Below are 20,149 nucleotides of genomic sequence, written 5' to 3' on the forward strand. Positions count from 1 at the left end.
TCCATTCCCATATAACATGTTTAGTATAGCTCCATGACTCATGCTCATACGCATTATATGTATGCTTGATATAAGGAGTGACTGATCATAGCATATGCCTTCGGGCAAATTGTTTGTGGGCTCTCTGATAAGCGGAGTTGCCTCACATGAGCGCACGGTACGCACAGGATTGCTGCATGACTAATAGTGTGATTCATGTACTTCGCATTTGTATGACATGATTACTTTACTCCCTAGCGACATCAAGGCTATGGCCTCCACAGACACATCGTGTATGGCCGGATCGGACACCAAAAATACTATTACTAGCATCGGGGCACCATAGATGTCCCTGGGTGAAAATCCCTGAACCCGATGGTACCAGAGGATGACTCCAACGTCGAGACTGAGTGGATACATGAGCGCATGAGAGCCGAATACCAGGAGGCCGTGTCTCCCACTGTGTCATGATTGGTTGGAAAGGGGCGTGGCCTTACCCGCCCGAGGGTAGGGGGTATTGTTAGGCTAAGTATGACCAGCTTGTGAATGGGTCCGATATCGATGTGCTGGATAGATATTGACAGACTATTGGCAAGACGGATAGTGAGGTTTCTTACGCTCACTTGGACTGTGCACTTGAGAAAGGGGCAGTGTCATTTGGAGTGTACTAAACCACAGTGATTATCTAGAGTGAGAACTGTACTAATATTTGATGCTCTAGTAATGAACTGCATTGATATGTGGATTTATATGAGGATTGGCATGCTTGAGTTCCATCTTGTATCACATGGTCTTGATATGGCCGATAACATTCATGTCTTGCACTGCATAGCCTTGGTACGGCTGATTGCATTCATGTACTCATCAGCATGATTCCATGTTACTCTGACATTGCATTCTGAGCACGCTGATATTGCGCGCACACTTACACCGCCCTCTAAGCTTTCTATAAGCTTATGCACGATTGATGCGTGTAGGTAACGCTAGGACACCACATCAGCATTGAGATTGGGGCGTGCAGCAGACTTTTAGAGTTTCTGATTTTGTTATTGTATTTTCCTTTATGCGCAATATACTCAAAGTTTTTTTTATCATAGTGGATTTGTGATGATGTTATTGGTTGTTGTTATGGGTTATGCTTGTGGCTATGCTTACTGTGAATTAAATTCATGTTGAAAATCCTCCTTGTACGATCCCAAGATCGAAACTTGGTGTATGGGTGTCAGGAACCGAGAATGGGGTACTATGGAGGCTGTCGGCGCCGAATTCGGCAATTGAGAATTTTGTGAGCATGGTTTTCGAGTTTGGAGCGTGACAAAACGAAGCAGTCATCAATCATCCGCTTGTTGGTTTGCTGCTTACTCTATTCATATTTTTTGTGGCTGGTAGGGAGTTTATTTTGTCATTGTTTAAGTGACTGTCCAGAGAAGCCGATTTCAATTATATATATATATATATATATATATATATATAGTATTTTTTCGGAACATACTATATGTACGATTTTTCTAATGACTTTCATTTGGGTATGAAAATTTTGGTCAGATGTGTGATGTACGTTTTATTTATTTTCATTGCATATTTTGCTCTGATTTTTATTTTAAAATTATCCTTCAATTTTTTTCCTTAATGTATGGCACAAAGGTGGCCTAGATCAGGGTCCGTTAGCTCCTAAAAAACCAATGGATGGTGTGGATGAGCGCTGACCTCATTGTGGGGCCTACAACTGGCCCCCTATTTTTCAGACCGAGGTTTCTCGCAAGATGTTCCTGCGCTGGTAATCCAGGTGGGCCTTACTATCATGTTACTTCGTAGATCAGAGCCCTTCATTGGTTGCTTGATTTTGTCACACTCAATATTGGCAGGTGGGCCTCACTAATGTGAACCCTATGGATGGTTGGATAGGATTACTCAATATCGAACATGTTGGACGGCTATGATTAATGATATCAACTGATGGTGGGCACCAGCTCTTATGAAATGGATGTGGAATTTTAAAAAAATCATTCCGTAAAGAAGCTATTGTATGTTGTATGACGATGGTACAATACGCAGGCCTAATACGTCGTATCCAAACATCTACCCCATCAGTCAGATGCACCATTCCATGGTGGGCCTAAGGCTTAAAAATCAAGTCAATTCTTGACTTGTTTGGGCCACACCACATACAAAAGTTGAGAGGGGTTACCCTCCATTAAAACATTCATAATAATTTGTTGGGCCCTCGAGATGTGTTTCAAAAATCCAGCCCATCCATTATGTGTGTCCCACTTGGATGAAGGGTTAAACCAAGCTTCCAACGCATCTAAATTTCAGGTGGGCCCCACCAAGTTCTTTTATATGTTTTAGACATACCTTCACATGATTTTAGATGGTATGGCCCACCTGAGTTCCGTATACAGCTGATTTTTGGGATATCCCATAATTTAAAGGGGACCCTTCAAATGCACGGTGTTGATGTTCGATAAGCATCACGGTACCACACAGCTCGACCTCATGGGAACTTCCCATGAGGTCGAGCTGTGTGGGCCCCCACCATGATGCATGTCGAACATCTACCCCATCAGTCAAATGCACCATTCCATGGTGGGCCTCGAGCTTAAAAATCAAGTCAATTTATGACTTGTGTGGGCCACACCACATACAAAAATTGAGAGGGGTTATCCTCCCATTAAAACATTCATAATCATTTGTTGGGCTCAAAGAGATGTGGTTCACAAATTCAGCCCATCCATTATGTGTATCCCACTTGGATGAGGGGTTAGACCAAGTTTAAGATGCATCCAAATTTCAGGTGGGCCCCACCAAGTGCTTTTATTTGTTTTAGGCATGTCTTTACATGATTTTAGATGGTATGGCCCACCTAAGTTCCTTATACCAATGACTTTTGGGATATCCCATAATATAAAGGGGACCCATCAAATACAAAGTATTGATGTTTGGCACACATTTCGGTGGGGCCCACACAGCTCGACCTCATGGGAAGTACCATGAGCTCGACGGCATAGAACCATTTCCCATATATATATATATATATATATATATAAAACACTCATTTTCATATCCAAGATGCAGTATGGCTGACAGAGACGTTTTAGATATGAGATGCCGTGTGGCTGATGGAGAGGATGCAATTATGCAATTCTTGCGAGTGCACGTAGGTTATGAGTTGTAATTTCAGCTTAGATACCTATTGTACTTGACCTGACTCGGCACTTGTGACCAAGTCAGACTCCTCCGTTCGGATTAGTCCATGCCAAACCTAAACTCAGATCAGGTCAGCCATGCAGGACTTGGCACTAAGTTGGGTCAAGTTCAATCAGGTCTATTTCCAAATCAGATTGAGTCACATCAGCCTTAACTTGGTCTAATTGGACTAGATACCTAACTCTAGTTACAACCATACAGGCGGGAGCTCTTTCTTTTCTGGACATGAACCTGTCTTGGTTCCTTCCCAAAACAACAATGTCTACAAGTGTTATGGGTTGGGCTGTGCATGCTGTTTCATCTAGATATGACTCTTCACTCCTCTTCAATGTGGACAGTCAACCACCCACTCCATTAGAAGGGTGCGTATCCATCATGTGGGACCAGTGACTTATGTAGCATTCATAAGTGGTTATATAATAGGGGCACTAGATGAAAGGCCTGGATTAACAGTTGACAGTATGTTCCAGGGCATGAAATTAATGGTCAGCAAGCAGCAAGAGTGGCCAACCCAGGCCTGATTTCAGACTGGACTTGGATCTATTAGCTTAGCCCATAGGCCACACTTATCTATTTTCATCTCGGGTTGGGCTCGGGTCATTTTAGCCCGACAACTTCAGAAGTAGACGTGTACCTCCTACAAGTGTCCAATCCTTTTGATTAGCTGATCCATCCATCTTGAACCACATATTTTATTTTCCAAATGGTCTGTTCGAACAGCTGTATTTATTTATATTTTTATTGAATTAAGCATTTATTACCTATAATAATAAATGTCAACAGCTATTAATGCACGATGGTGACATCTACTGTTTTTGGTAGGCATTTACTAAGAAAAGGATATAAACTCTATGGTCCCACTATTATGTATGCGTAGTCCATTCAATTTTTTAATTTTATTTTTTAAAAAAAATCAATTATTTTAAGGCATGAGCCTAAAAATGGAGATAGATCCTAGCTGGAGTGGACCACATCAGAGGAAGTAGTGGGAATAATGACATCACCATTGAATTCAGGTTATTTGTATGTGGTCCACTTGAGCTTTGGATATGCTCTCTTTTTAGGCTCGTCTACTAAAATGATAGGAAAAAGATGAATAGACAACATGAATATAACCCATACATCATCGTGGGCCCCATATAATTTCAATAACTAAAAAAGGCACTCTCTTCAAGCAGAAAACTGGTGTGATTAATATGCTTTTATCATAGAGTATCTACATTACAACAAATAGGCTTTAAGTGTCTATTTCTTTATACATGTGTCCCAACGTCACAAATATTATTAAGATTCCAAAAATCTCACAATATTACCAGGAATAATGTACTAAATAACGCAATTATGAAGATATCTTTAAAAACATTGGAACATTTGAAAATATCACATTTTTATTGCAATAATCTCACAATATTATTAGAAAATAGTAAAAAGCTAATGAGCTTGTCATATAAATATGCATTTAAAATTTAAATTTATTTATTAATTTACAATAAATAATTTTAACTATATTATTGAGATATTTTATTTATTATATTATGAGAAAAACCTAAAATTGAAAAATCTCTCAGGAAATTTTTTGATCAAGAAATGCCAAGAACGAGATTTCTCACTTTCTGCAGCCCACTTGATGAGGATATATTAGGAAGATACAAGTGAGAAATAGGGGCGTTATTTTCAACCGATGCAGGGCCGAGTGGAATTGGGGCTCAAAAAAAAATTTCGGGTATCCGGTCGGGTTCGGTTTTGGACCTTAAGTCAGGACGGCCCGGCCCATCGCCATCCTAGCCATCGTAACCAAGACGAGGGTAATTTCGTCATCTCAAACAGCAGAAATCCATTTCAAAAATGCAGTCGCCGCTTTCTGTCGCGCTCCATTTCTCCCTGTAAATTGCAATTGCTCCACGGAAACACACCGAAATCTTTCTCAGAAATCGTCCAATCCATGGAGCTGGAATCTGAAGACGGATGGAAAATTCCCATAACCATAAGAAAGGACTCCAAAATCGAGCTTGGAAGAGGAATCGGCTTTCCTACCGACGACCGAACCGTCTCCCGTCGACACGTCTCATTGCAACTCCACGCCGCTGCCCCAAAAGAAAGCGACCCAGATGGAGAAAATATGGTCTTTTTTGAAGTCATAGGAAAGAATCCCATCTGTGTTTTCAGCAGCAGCGGAGCGGCGAACAGGGTTTTCAGGAATTCGGAAAAAGGGGAGATGAAAGTCGGCGATCGGCTCTCGATTTCACTGAGAAAACCGGTTTTCTTTACTTTGAAGAAAAGGGGTTCTGAAGTAGAAGAAGACGAAGAGGAGGAGAGGATTTTGAAGGCGGTGGAGAGGAGGAAGAAAAGGACTTTGGAGAGGAAAGAGGAAGAAGAGAAGAGGGTTTCTTTAAAAGAGGAGGGTTTTCATGGTACCAATGGCGATGGAGAGGATGGGGTTGGAGATTTGGAAATTGGGTTATTGAATATTTCGCAGGTCGATCCTGTTAAAGGTAAGATGTCTGTGTTTTCTCTCTCTATTTTTGTGGGTTTTTAAATTTTTTTGGTATAGTATTTTAAATGTTCTGATATATAGAATTTCTGATTTTCACTATTTATATATGTATGTATGAGACTTTACAAGTATACATTCATATGTATATGCGTAGGAGAAAGAGAAGAAATGTACACAATGGAGGAAACAAGGAAATTATATGAAATGATGCAGATTTGTGGATTCCAACCTTGACTTAGGTAATTAATAACTCAAGACAGATTTGCTGCTCATTTCTAGATATTCTAGTAAGTGCAAGAGAAGGAAAATAACAAATTGTCTTTAGGATACAATAAACTAACTAGTACAGATTTCAACATAGAAGTTTGCACCTCTAATCAAGGTATTCCGTAATGGAAACAGTGGCCATAACGGCTACACCATTACCTTTATGATATGGGCTGTAATGGCCATTATGATCTCTTTATTTATTTATTTTTATTGGAAAAAAACTTGTATCAGCGTAACGGGCCGTTATGGGGTTGTAATGGCCATTATGGGTCATTTTTTCCGTAACGGCTGTTATGACCCTATGATGTGTAACGGTTGCCACCATTACCTTTATGTAACGGCCTTTACAGCCCTATAACCGCTGTTACGGCACACCACGCCAGAAAAAAAACTCTAAATGTGGACATAAAAGGGGGAAAAGATGTATATAATTGAATAATATGGGAACACTGTCTTTCTTGGAAAGACATTCATGTGCCTGTTTAGGACATTAAATTCATGTGAGATGTTTAAGACATCTCAACCTCATTCACATATATCTATCTACACAATCAATGTGCCATGCCACCGTACATGCCTTTTTGTAGGACAATCATCTCAATATTTCTTTTGGATAGGTAGTAATTCAATAGTAAAAATTGCTGTGATATGAGAAAACACATAATTGCCACCTGATCGCAGTCAGCACAAGCGATGCTACATGCATGCTGTGTTAGGAGCCCAACCGACATTATAGTTGCACCATTACACACAAGTAGGTCGAACCCCCAGCTGGACTATAGTTCACTCCTTGGTTGCATCAGGGCTTGATGGTTCTAAACTAATTGCCAAAACTATAAAGCTCTTTAGGCTTCCTGCGTTACATGCAAACTAAGTACTACTAAAAAGTTTCCATATATAATATATTCACTTTCCAAAATAAGATATTTTATTTTTGAATTTACTGCTCTTTATACGAAAATTACAACACTCACCCCACAATTTTAAAAATAAAACTAATGAAAAAATGATCGGCAAGGTATTCCGTAACAGTAATAGTGGCCGTAACGACCACTACCGTTACCTTTACGATACGGGCTGTAATGGCCGTTATGACCCTCATAACGGCCATAACGGTCTCTTTTACTTTTATTGATAAAAAACTCAAAAAACTTGTATCGGCCTCGTAATGGACTGTTATGGGGTCGTTACGGGCGTAACGGGCCGCTACGAGAGCTGTAATGACTGCTACAGTTCCCCCCCCCCCCCCCCCGTGTAACGGCTGTTAAGGCTTTTACGACCCCGTAACGTGTAACGGTTGCCACCATTACCTTTACGTAATGACCGTTACGACACACCTTGGTAAACAGATGCGTAACTAAAGGTATTATTTAGATTCAAGCATTTAGTGCACATGTATCAAAGATTTGTGAGGTATGTAGTGATCCCTTTGTCTTGAACTAATTGGACAGACACACATATAACTTGAAGATTTAAAGTTTACACATTCATGGCCTTGTGCTATTTTGGTTTCATGAGTATTCTGTAGAGGATTACAATTGCTGCAGAAGTAGCCAATTCTTTACTCATATAGGTAGATCTATCCTGGATGATTTTGCTCCGTCCTAACAAAGGCTGATTATAGATCGATTAAGAGTTGGTTCATAGCCCTCCCAAAATGCAGAAATCAAACACTAGATTCTTTGGAATGAGACTCAATTATTCTAGTGTATGCTTTAGTTACTCACTCGACTTGTGTCTCTTTGAACCTATCTTGTATTCCCAAACCTATGTAGGGTATCCATTGAGAGTAAAAGTCATGTTTTTAGATCTTAGTCCTAGGTCTTTGGTGGTTTTCCTTGTTTGACCTCTTGTCAATCCTTTTGTTAAGGGATCTGGCAATCCACTAAGTTGAGGATGGACTTAACACACTCCACAAAGATTACTCAATGCTTAAGTTAATTTCTTAAAAAAGTTGTCGTAGACTTACATTGCTAGACTTACCATTGTAAGTTTTACTTATGGCATGACAAAGAGTAGGTTGGTCATTACAAAAGACGGATACAACTAGAGTAGGTCTTGGTTAGTATGTCAGTTCCACTAGTACTTATTTAAGCCATTCCCCTTTCTTACAAGCAACGGTTACAAACTTACTTTCCAAACTAGAGTGAGATATGTACATTTATTTCTTGGTTCTCCAGAATATTGCTCATTCACTAAGAGTGAATATCCAACGACTTGTAGTTATTTAAGCCATTCCCCTTCCTTACAAGCAGTGATTACAAACTTACTTTCCAAACTAGAGTCCGATGGTACCCCCCTGTTCAGTATTTCCAAGAAGCTAAAGTTGTTGAAGCAGGCTCTTAGAATCTGGAACAAAGAGATCTTCAGCGATATCCGAAACAGGATATGTACATTTGTTTCTTGGTTCTCCAGAATGTTGCTCATTCACTAAAAGTGAATATCCAACCACTTGTAGATTTTGATTCAATGTCATTTGCATTCTAGCTAGCATTGTTGTATCCTTCAAGTAGAATGAGAGATGATTTGTAATATAGTCCATAGTTCCTTTTAGGTACCTTAGAACTGTTGAAATTGCATTCTAGTGTTCTTGTCCTAGATTATGGGTACATTTGCTTAGCATTCCTATTGTGAATGCCATATCAAGTACAGTGTAATTCATTGCATGCATTGAATTCTCTGTAACTCTAGTATATTCCAATTATGCTTTACATCTAGCAATATTCTTTACTAATCTAATACTTGGACCAAATTGAATTAGGATGGGTCTATGATCATTGTGATTAAACTTCTTTGATGTTTTTTTTTTCCCCTTTAAATAATGAGATTGTGTAAGGGCTTATATGTATCTTGATTTCTAATATAACATTGGCTTTACTTGTATCTTTCATATATGTGTTGTGTGTTGTTTAACGAATGGCATAATTTTGATTGATGAGACGGTGTAACAGCTGAACAAAAAGTTAAAACTATGGAGTGATGCGTTAGAATCTAAATGTTTTAAAATTAGTTGGACTAAAACAAAGTATATGGAATGCAATTTTTGTAACAATCGGAGTGGAAACGAGGAATTAGGTAATATAGCCGAAGAAGTCCCCCAAAATGACCATTTTGATATCTTGGTTCAATAATTCATGAGAGCAGGAGATTGAGAAGGATGTTACTCATAGCATTCAAGCTGGGTGAAAGAAGTGGAGATGTGCCTTTGGCAAGGTATTAAAAAACGGTTTCATAATGGTAACGGTGGGAGCTGTTACACAATACGGGGCAGATACATTTAAAAAAAAAAAAATTTATAAAATTGGTCGTAATGGTTGTTGTTACCTGAATTCTAATGGTAATTACTATGGCCACCGTTATTGAACACCTTGGCCTTTTGAGTTTAATGTGATCACTGCATACCAATCAAATTGGAGGGGAAATTTTGTAGGATGGCTATAAGACCAGCCATGCTTTATGGGATAGAATGTAGGGCAAGTTAAGGAAGTGCATGCTTGCAAGATGTGTGTAGTTGGAATGAGTATTTTGAGATGGATAAGTAGCTAGATGAGAAAGGATAGAATTTGAAATGAATGCATTCGAGGGAACTTAGGAGTAGCACCAGTAGGTAAAAAGATGAGGGAAAATACTTAGATGGTTTGGCCATGTGCAATAAGGACCAAGGTGTCCCGTTGCGGTAATGGTGGGGCGTAACAGTGGGTGTAACGGTATCAACTGTTACCGATGCAGTGTAACAATGTAACAGCCGATACGGGAGAGTAACAGCCATTGCGGCCCCTGTATTGCTGTTGCGGCTGCCTTGGAGGTGGTGGCGGCCATGGTTATCGCTGCCGCTGTCATGTTTGGTGGCGGTGGCTTGCAAAGAAAGGAGAGAATCAAAGAGGGAGGAGAGAGAGAATCCGAGAAAAGATAGAGTAGGGGGGCGAATCCATCGGGTGCTCCCGCGGCCGCATTTGGTGGAGGCCATGGCTGCTGCCGGTAATTGCCGCAGTGCCGTCCAGGGCTGTCGTTGCTATCAATGGCGGTCCTTGCCTCGGCCGCCAATGGGGAGAGAGATAGATTGAAAGAGAGAGAGAGTAGGGGCATGGTTGCAAGGCTGCCGCTGCCACTGTCACATTGGGTGGTGACCATGGTTTGAGCCTCAGCCACAGCGGTGGTGAACACTAGGCTGCCGACGGCCATTGCCTCATTCTTCTCCAATCCCCTTTTCTTTCTTTTTATCTCAAATCTTTCTATGGCATGTCATAGATTTTAGGCTTTATCAAATCTCCAATTATTATATATATATATATATATATATATATATATATATCATACCAATCATTAGGGTTGTCTTTTATTAATCTCTCTATCATATTGTTAGTATCTTAATCCGATGGCCTTTTACGAATAATCTAATATTATTCACTTGTTAAAAAAAAAAAAAAAATCCCCATACCTCAGAGATAAAAAAAAAAAGAAAAGAAAAGAAAGAGAATAAACGACATTAAAGTAATTAACCCCTTTTTAAAAATTATTTCCTCTTTTACACATAAAATTAGAGGAATTTATTAGATCTAAATAATATTAATTATTTACAGATGATCGATATATTTAATAAAATAAAAGTATTAACTAACAAATAATAAAATTTCACATTTATAAATAAATGCCTACTTACCTAAATACGATCCTTTTTATTAATAAATATATGGTTAGAGAACTGATGTTCTCTAATCACATTTTTCCTTAGGGCATGGTATCAGAGCTACGGTTTTCAAAACCCTTGTTTTTCCATCATCTTCTTCCTCTTTCTTTCTTCTTCATCTTCTCCCTCTTTCCCAATCTTTCTTCTCCCTACACTCTAACATCTTCATTGTATGGACCTCTCTTTTTCTCCTACAATATGCATAGATATGGACATCAAGATATCATGCATGGATGTTAGAAGCATGAGATGGAAATGATGAACAACTTAAAAAGATAGGCTCAGGGGAATGTTACACCGTCAGTATCTTTAGGTGATATTCACTCCCTATGGATTGTTAGATTAGTTTCGCCTCCATGATTTGTGTTTGAATGCTGTCGTACATGTACGAGTATACATGCAGAGGAATTATCCAACAGAGCTCCTATGCACCATAATATGATGCGACAGCAATCCTATCACACACATGGTGTGGGTTTGTCCTCCATTATGCACCAGGCGACCCCCACGCCGTGTACACCAGAGCCTGAAAATTGCAATGAAGTGACAATCCTAATTTCTTGATCCGGACTGTCCGGCAAATGAGTGTAAAAATTGAATACAAGCAGCCATGCCAATTCAACTGCCAAAATGCTGTTAATTGGATGGTTGGGATTGACTGGCCAGAGTGATTTTTGGTTGATAGGCAATCCATGAAGGGGATCACCAGGTGGACAGTCTAGATCAAGACCTAATTGTCCATGTTTCCAATACATGGGTGCTATATTGCATTTTTGATGCGTTCTATTGTCATGCATATATATGTAGACACCACACAGGCGAACACATGGTTTTTGTAACATTGACGTGGTATGCTAATGGGCTTGTATTTGGTTGAGATGAATTGGCTTTGAATGAAGTTGCAGAAGTTTTAATCAATAGTCATATTCATGAAAACTTGTTTGGAATTTCATTTGTAAAGAAATGTTCATATTCTTCAGATACAGTGGGTAGCACAGGCAAGAAAGATGCTGATGAGGATCTCCTGATTGACCCATGAGATTACCAGGATGCCCTGACGGTTTGTTGCTTGAAATAATGTATTTTATTTTTCTTTTCTTCCCCCCCCCCCCCCCCCCCCCCCATGAAATACTTGTATAATATAACAAACTGATGTTAATCTGATGGCAATTGGAACTCAGCCTTCAATTTGACTTTTTTAGTAGTGAGTTTTGGTCAGGATGAGTCTGTTGGTCGTCCGATCTTGATTAGAGGGTCATACTTTTCATTCATAGAGAAACGTCTCATTCGGGTGTTTCAGACCAGATCATTCCCCATATATATGTTTGATGTATGCATATGCATGCTTCTTTTTACTGTAATTTTCATTTGGGTAGGTCAAATCCTCTTTGTTTTAATAATAATGATTTGGAACTCTCGGAATGCAGAGTTTGGATTTTTGCTAGTTGGCCAAGAATTCAACCGCTATCCAGGGCAAAAGATCCGTGATATTAAGGATTGGGATTGGTTCCTTGAAGAACCAAGTGAAAATAGTGAGGATGGTGAGATCATTGATGAAGAAATACCAAAGGGGAGGAAAGTGGGGAGGAGAAAGAAGAAAGGTGAAGGCAACAACGATGAGGATTGGATGGGTGAGAGTGAAGATGAGAAGGTGTTAATCTCAAAATTGAAAAGTGCCAAGAGACCCAAATTCTCCATAACGAGATCAAAAGATGAGCAGAAACCCTGTAAAGATACTCTAGGCGGGAAGACATCAATGCCCCAAAAAACTAACGGTGCTGATAAAGATGCAGATGATGACAACTTAGGTGGCTTCATAGTCGATGATGATGACTTGGAAGAAGAAGAAGAACATGATGATGACATTGATGAAGAAGAAGAAGAAGAATATGACGACGACGATGACGGCGAAGATGGGTGATAATGATGGGAATTGAAGGTAGTAGTATTAACTAATGGGTAACGTATCTTTTCATTCTTTCATGTATGATGTATGGTTTTGATAGAGAGGGATTCTGAGTAAGCTTTCTGTGCTCACAAGTCCCAGAGATTGTCATGTAAATATTAGGTGTTCTTTCCTTGTTACTGAAGTGGCAATGTTTTTGAATCAGCACCATTATAACACCAGTATGCAAAGCACCTTAGCTGTATGTTGTACTCGAATTTTATATTGTTTTTCTAAAGCATCTCGAGATTCAACTATTCATGTCTTTTAACATTTCAATGCTCTTTAAAGGAATTATAGGATCCTTGACCCTAGGTCTTTGCATAGCATACTAGCGTTTTCAGTTCTGACAATTGGGCATATGGTTGGTAGTTCAAACTGTTGGTCTGTTGTGTACCACCATGAATGGATCATGCCCCAAAGATCTCCCAAATTGGAGGATAGTAGCCACCAATCTTGGGACTCTTTTCAGTTCAATGTGGACTGTTGTTGTATTTCTCTTCACAACTGTCTGTTTCTCTTCATGACTGTTGTAGTAGTAGGTTGGGTCAGGTCCTATAGAACCTCTACCTGGGCTAACTGGGTTTGGATCTTGCCAGGTTTGAGTCCTTTTGGGTTCAGGTCTAGATCTTGAAGATCCGATCAGGTTTGGGTGCCCATCGGGTCTTTGGATCCAGGTTTTGTGTTGGGTTCGGGACAATTAAGAGCATTTAGATGGTTGGGCCTACCTGATGGATGGATTAGATCGTGCATTCATGTGTGACTTTGGCACACGCATGGTGTGTAAATGGGCTCTCTTAATGTGTCTGGCTCAGGAAACCTCATTTCTTTTATGAAAATAACCAATGCATATTAAATATATATAACTTTTCTATTAAAACTACCTGGACTTGATCTGGACCTGACCCGACTTTAACTGGCTCCATCACATGGATCCAGCCTGATCCTGACAAGATCTGATTTTTAACTGGGTCCAAAAGGTGAGACCCGACATCGACCCGGTTCTGACCCAGACGCATTAAAATCAGGTTGGGTTCATCGGATACCCATGGGTTGAGATACCCATTGACAGCCCTAGCAACATACCAACAGTCTAGGTTACCGAACCACATAGATGTAGTAGTTCCTCAGCTAAAAGGCCAGCCACAGTCAACCAAATGTTGGTTGTGTATTTTTTGCTTCAATCCCTTGTTTGATTTGGACAACAAGAGGTACTTGGATGAATTGAATTTGGGTCCATTCTTTCTCAAATGATCTGGGGTATTAGTTTCATTACATTCAATTTGAGCTGTTACAATCAAACTGTTATTTCATGTGTTCATCCACTTACATGCGTGTACTACACATGAACTTTAGGGCCTGCCAATAAAATCAGATTAGGATAGCGGTATCCAGTTTATTCAGAGTGGGAGTTGGAGACGATAGAGAACACCAACCGGAGAAGGGCACCTTTAATGTGTTTCCGCTTCTGCCCATGGCATTTTGGATAAACCAACATCCTAATCTTCACAGTCTCAAATCCTTTTGGTTACAAAGTCCATTAAAAGGCAAGATTTATGTCCTTTCCATAGAAGCCCGTAGTGTCATGTATGTAGAAGAATGTTTCTAGCACAGACTATTGGTTTATTAGGAAAACGCTGTACTAACAACATAGTTTCCTGTTTAACTTAGGGTCTGTTTGGATACCACCAAATAAGTTACTTTTTCTACTTACAGTGGTAGATAAGTAACTTATTTGAGATAAGTAAGTGTGGTTTATGATCAATTATAAGTAGCTTTTTTATTAAAAAGTTACTTAGGGGGCGTTTGGATCATAAATTGCTTAAGATAAGCTACTTATTCCACAAATAGCTTATCTTAGCTTCTACTTATTAAGAGGATAAGTATGTTTGGTAAACAACATACTTATCGGCTTCTCCTCTTATGTATCTCTTGATGCCTCTTTTCAGCAACTTATGAAAAGTAGAAGGGCTAAAATAATTAATTGAAGTGATTATGTACTTTTAAGTAAAAAAGTTACTTATAACTAATTGTAAACCAAACTTATCTGAAATAAGTCACTTATCTACTTCTGTAAGTAGGAAAAGTAACTTATTTGGTGGTATGCAAAAAGACCCTTAATAATTTCAGTTTAATAAGTAGAAATGAAGATAAGCTATTCAAGGCATAAGTGGCTTATCTTAGGTAACTTACAATCCAAACGCCCCCTTAGAGACAAGGAACTGTCTTGGATTTCAATCTCTTCAATGGAAAGATTCTACAGTGCTTACTAGGAGTGATCTTGGATTTCAATGTCTCTTATCTTACTACCATCGTTATCATCATAGCCTCATCTGAGTTATTTGGGTCGGCTTTTAGCATCCTATTTCACCAATTGTAGTAGTACAAATGGAAATTTTAATGAATGTACGGTGTAAGTTGGAGGACCAGCTGCTGCTGCCCACATCAACCTTCTGTTACTGAGGCATGGGAGTGGCTGTCATATTCATGCATTTACATGTCATCAATCAAAATCATGGCTGTCATGATATAACCTTATTTTACATGTTCATAGGAATATCCCGTACCTCCTCGGCTCCACTTTGAAGAGGATAGACTGTAGTTCTTTTGTTGTATTGCATCTAGCTGTTTTTGTTGGTGTTGATTGGATGTATTCTTTAAATCTGTCTATGCTTTATGAGTTTTTTCTTTTTCTTTTTCTTTTTTAAATTTATTACTATTCTTTCGGATGCGTTTATCATGAAATTTGTTGCAACCAAACACAGGCTTGAACATGAGACTCGTTCCTTTCAGTCAGGGACACATCCAAACAAGCCCTCAGCTGAGCTCTCACTTTGGGTTACATCCAAACAGGCCCTAAGCATAGCTCTTCAGCTTCAGTTTCAGTGTGCATTTGCTGCATGGGGGCAAAGTAGTGTATATCATCCAAGGATTCTTCCGCTTTTGTGGATTTGGAAATCAAGACAGGTAGGCCAAGAAAAGGGTTGTTATTTCTTGTGGGCCTTTTAACATGAGATGGAATCTATGACCTCAACATTCTCATCATCTACAACCCATTGCATGCAAAGTTCACATGCAAATCCAGCTTGCGTGTCATCTGGACAACATTGACATTCGTGCCACGCATGAGTTGGGCCCCACCATCAAGATGCACGGCTCATCAAGTGGGCCTTACTGTACGAAAACTATATATATAGGCAACCTTCAAGGTAGGGCCCACATTACGGACGTTTAGATGTCCACTCCATCGCATGTGAAATGATATGCAATGGGTTATTGGTAATCATTATTAGCAAGTTAGACACGGTTTCCTCTGCAATGATGATGGTACAATAATATTCCCATCCGATCCTTGACATTATTGTCCATCCCTCAGCTTATGTTTTGGACGGTTTGGATTTTATTAGATTGTTATCAACTTCAAATAAGCAAGCTCTTGGGCTATGGCTAATCCAAATGCTGGCCTACTTATTGAATGGTTAGGATCCGTTGCTGTTAGTGTCCACCAAGGATTTTTACGGTTGGTGACATTTGCTGTGTTGGTGATTAGGAGTGAATGGCTGGTATGCACCAACCAACAAGTTGGATGAGCTGGTGTACCTTAAGGGTTGGAATGTAAATAGCGGTTTTGGGTTGCCGACTCACCTGAAGACCGGAACCGGTATGACTTGTCCTGACTAGTTCCGACTGGGTCCGTTCGGATCCTGTTTCGGTTTTGACCAAAACAGGTTTGAATCGGAATGAATAAACCGAATGTATTTTGACACCGTAAATATGCCTGTGACCCATCCAACACAAGCCTCACTGATGAACGGTTCTGATCGCTAAAAGTCTGCGGCAACTCAAGTGGACGTTCGGTGTTACTTAATTTTGGGCAGGCCCACCAACATCGGACGGGACTTTCCTGTAACCCCTGCCACCACGGTGCTTTGTCTGTAAGCGTGTGTTTATGTCACCAAGTTCTTTGGGGCCCACCATGATGTATGTATTATATTTGCACTGTCAATCCATTTTGTGAGATCATTTTAGGGCGTGGTCCCAAAAAATGAGGAGATACAAAGCTCGAGTGGACCATGCCACATAAAGTAGTGGGGATTGAATGCCTACCATCGAAAACTTCTTGGGACTGGAAGTTTTGGATCAAGCTGATATTTGTGTTTTACCTTTGTCCGTATTTGTGTGACCTTATTAACAGGTTGGATATCATATAAACTTCAAAGTAAGCCCTGGGATGGTACACCCTGATCCATAGCTCAAGTGGTAGATTGAGTGAAAGATAACTCGTTTCAACACTGAGGTCTTGGCATCGATCCCTAGAGGGGGTGGGTAACAGTAAAGTGTGAACTGATAGTGGAGTGTACTAACAAGCTAACAGGAAAAAAAAGAAGAAGAAGCCCAAGGATGGTTTCAACAGTTCCCTTGCTTTCTGTGCTGTTATCCACTTTGGCCATATGGCAAAATGAGGACGTGGATTTCTTGCCGAAGCCTTTCCATGAAGTTCATGGGTAAGGATTCTGGGTGAAGCTTGCTGTGATGTTTGTGAGAAATCCACTCCGTCCATCCATTTTTTGAGCTTATTTTAGTACATGCGAATAAAAATAAGGTGTGTATCTAAAACTTAAATGAGCCACACAAGAGGAAACAACGGGGATTTAGTGATCACCATTGAAACATTTATATGGCCACAAAAGTTTTGTATTGATTTAAGTTCTTAGTATTTGTATTTACTCTCAGTGAAAATGACCTTATAAACGGTTTGGATGGAATATAAACATCAAGGTGGAGCCTAGAAATGCTTCAACGGTAGGCATTCCTTTCCCCACTGTTTCATCTCTTATGCCCACTATATATATATATATATATATATATATAGTGACATCAACACATCATTGAGGTCGGTGGTGTGTGGCACACCAAGCAATCCCCTTCCGTTTATCTGCCATCCAAACCGTTCATAAGGTTAATCCCGGCAGAACTGCAAGAAAAAAGAAAAAAGAAAGTAAATACTAGCCCAATTCACAATTTCTATGGTCGTTCAATCTCTATTGTTTATGATGGCATGGTCCACTCGAGTTTTAGATATGCTTAGGTTGGTGGGCTCAATTTCTTAACATGAGATGATGAAATTGATGGGCAGATTGAAAGTGGCATAGACATAATAATGGGCCCACAAAACTTTTAGGCTCCACGCATGGTTTAAAATTTTGAAAACTCCGTTCTAATTGTTATCAAGCCGAATTGTTCGAAGATTTGATTAACTTGACTAGGAATTTAATTATGCTAATACTAGACACTTGGATAATAACTTACTTAAGATAGGCTACTTATGCTTCAAGTAGCTTATCTTAGTTTTTACTTATTAAATTGAAGTAATTAAGTAACTTTAAGTAAAAAAAAGTCACTTATAATTGATCATAAACTAAATATGCTTATCTTGAATAAGTTACTCATCTTTTGCTGTAAGTAGAAAAACTAACTTATTTGGTATCCAAACATCCCCTTAAAATACTTGGAATATGAAAATATGCCGTTTAAAACATAATACCAGGGCATAGTCAGCCATAAATGCTATTGCTTTTGGGGTTGTGAGTTCAAATAATGCTTCTTACATAAAAGGCTCTTGATTCAAAGTGAGTAACTCGGTTCAAGTCATGCTGAGTTGAGTTAACTCAACAAAACCCAGCCAGCCAACTCCTCAGCTAGTGCACAATATACAGACAAATAGCCGGTTAAAACATTTTTTTCATAGCCATTCATTCATTTCATCACTCCCACACGAGTGAAAGAGCCTTATTTTTAGGGAAAAAAGACATAACCAGTGTAGCCCAGCTGATGGAAGGCTCGGATATCACTCACACGTGTCATATCAGTAGGTGCGGTTGCGTTCTCATGGGTACTCACCTAATCAATCCAGAGGTGGGGCCCAAAGAGATTGGAGAAGAGATACGATGAGTTCGTTACTTTTTGACTTCAGTGCATGGCAACCTACGGAGAATGGAGAGATACACGTGCCTTTTTGAAGCAAATGGCAATGATATCATATAGCTACCGAAAGCTATAAAATACTCTCTGATCATCACTACATGGGATTTTTATTTTTATTTATTTAGAAGGAGATGATGACATGGAAAATGGGAAGGTAGGCTTCTTGTTGAGTATGAGGAGGGGATTTTCTCTCATGGATCATTGCCATGTAGACAAGAAATGAGGTGGGGCCCACTTGAAAATGCTATGTCCTTAACGTCCCACCTTTTGTGGGGCATGTACTTTGTCATTTTCCCCCGGACAAATGCCATAATGGCTTTTTAGCTTAGGGAGGAGATTGGGAAATCTTACTCACACACACGGGCCGACATGGCGCACGTGGGAAAGATTGAGCAGTTCATCTGGTGGGCCTTTTGTTTATGTGAAAAAAAAAAAAAAAAGGACCGTGAAACAATATTAACTAGTGGTCCACATTCGATGTACATGGATATTGACCCATTTAAGAGGGTGGACTACAACTTTGCTTGTAATAATAGTTTAGAGAATGATTTCAAGATTCCAAAGTCATTTCACCTTTCATTCATGAAAGAAACGGAGCACCCTTTTACTTCACACGTGGGTGCACGTGTATGAGGTTCAGTTCTCTGTTTGTGAGTAATTGTGAGTGAAAGGAAATTCTAATTTCTTATTTCGCACGAAGTTTGTGCACGTGGGGTCTATGTTTGAGATATCCATATGATTGAGCTCTTGCTTCCCATCATTGATGGACCGTTCCAAAAAAATCTACGGACGTCTCTAACCATTCATTACATCGAGCTGATATGCACTTGTGTAGGCCGCTTGTGTTTTGGAATGGCCTGATTTTTTCACATTTGAAAATTTTTATTAGTTAGGCGTTCCTTGTGGTGGGGCTCACCTAAGTTTCATACTGGGTTGATTTTGGAATACACCTCTTGGATGGGGTGGAACCCAGAGAGGTCATCTCAACCGTATCTTATGTTACGCTAGCTTGACACTCTGATCATTTTCCTTCTTGTATGTATGGATGGATGTGTGAAATATTTACATGACATGGAAGGTCAAGGACTGTGGGGCCCACACTAACGTGTTGCGTACTTCCAACCTATCCGTCAGTTGTCTTCCCTAGAGCTAAATGACCACTGTTGGTTCCTCTGTGGGGCCCTCAATGATTTTAGTTGTTACCCAAATCAATCATTAAAATGAGACCTACTTGGATGAAGGGACTGAAAAGAAATCAACCCATTTCATAACTCAAGTAAGCCCCAAAACATGATATGATTTCACACTTTTCCCAGCCGCGTGCATGTCCACCTAATGAGCGGTTCATGTACCACATAAATTAGGGCTGAGGGGTTGAGGGATTTGTTTTGCTTGCAGATATAAGAGTATTGAACCGTTTGGATTTATTTATTTTGGTTGCATACGGTAATGTAATGTATCATTCGCCACCAACGTGGCCCGTGTGATGTGTTTTATCAAAATAAAGACTTTAGGTTGTGTCTTGGTTGTGTTCTTGGTTACGTGTCTGGTAACTCTCCGATCTAATTCATGTTTCATAGTA

At 39.6% G+C, this 20,149-nt stretch overlaps 1 protein-coding gene across 1 annotated transcript; it reads left to right on the forward strand.

Annotated features, from left to right (window-relative positions):
- The first annotated feature begins 4,893 nt into the window (after positions 1-4,893).
- LOC131218210 (uncharacterized) lies at positions 4,894-12,839 on the forward strand. Its single transcript, XM_058212894.1, has 2 exons — positions 4,894-5,678; positions 12,065-12,839. The coding sequence occupies exons 1-2, from the start codon at positions 5,129-5,131 to the stop codon at positions 12,556-12,558; spliced, it is 1,044 nt and encodes a 347-aa protein (XP_058068877.1). The 5' UTR covers positions 4,894-5,128; the 3' UTR covers positions 12,559-12,839.
- The last annotated feature ends 7,310 nt before the right edge of the window (positions 12,840-20,149 follow it).

This window comes from Magnolia sinica, chromosome 1 (assembly GCF_029962835.1).
Source record: "Magnolia sinica isolate HGM2019 chromosome 1, MsV1, whole genome shotgun sequence".
In the NCBI taxonomy this organism is placed as follows: Eukaryota; Viridiplantae; Streptophyta; class Magnoliopsida; order Magnoliales; family Magnoliaceae; genus Magnolia; species Magnolia sinica.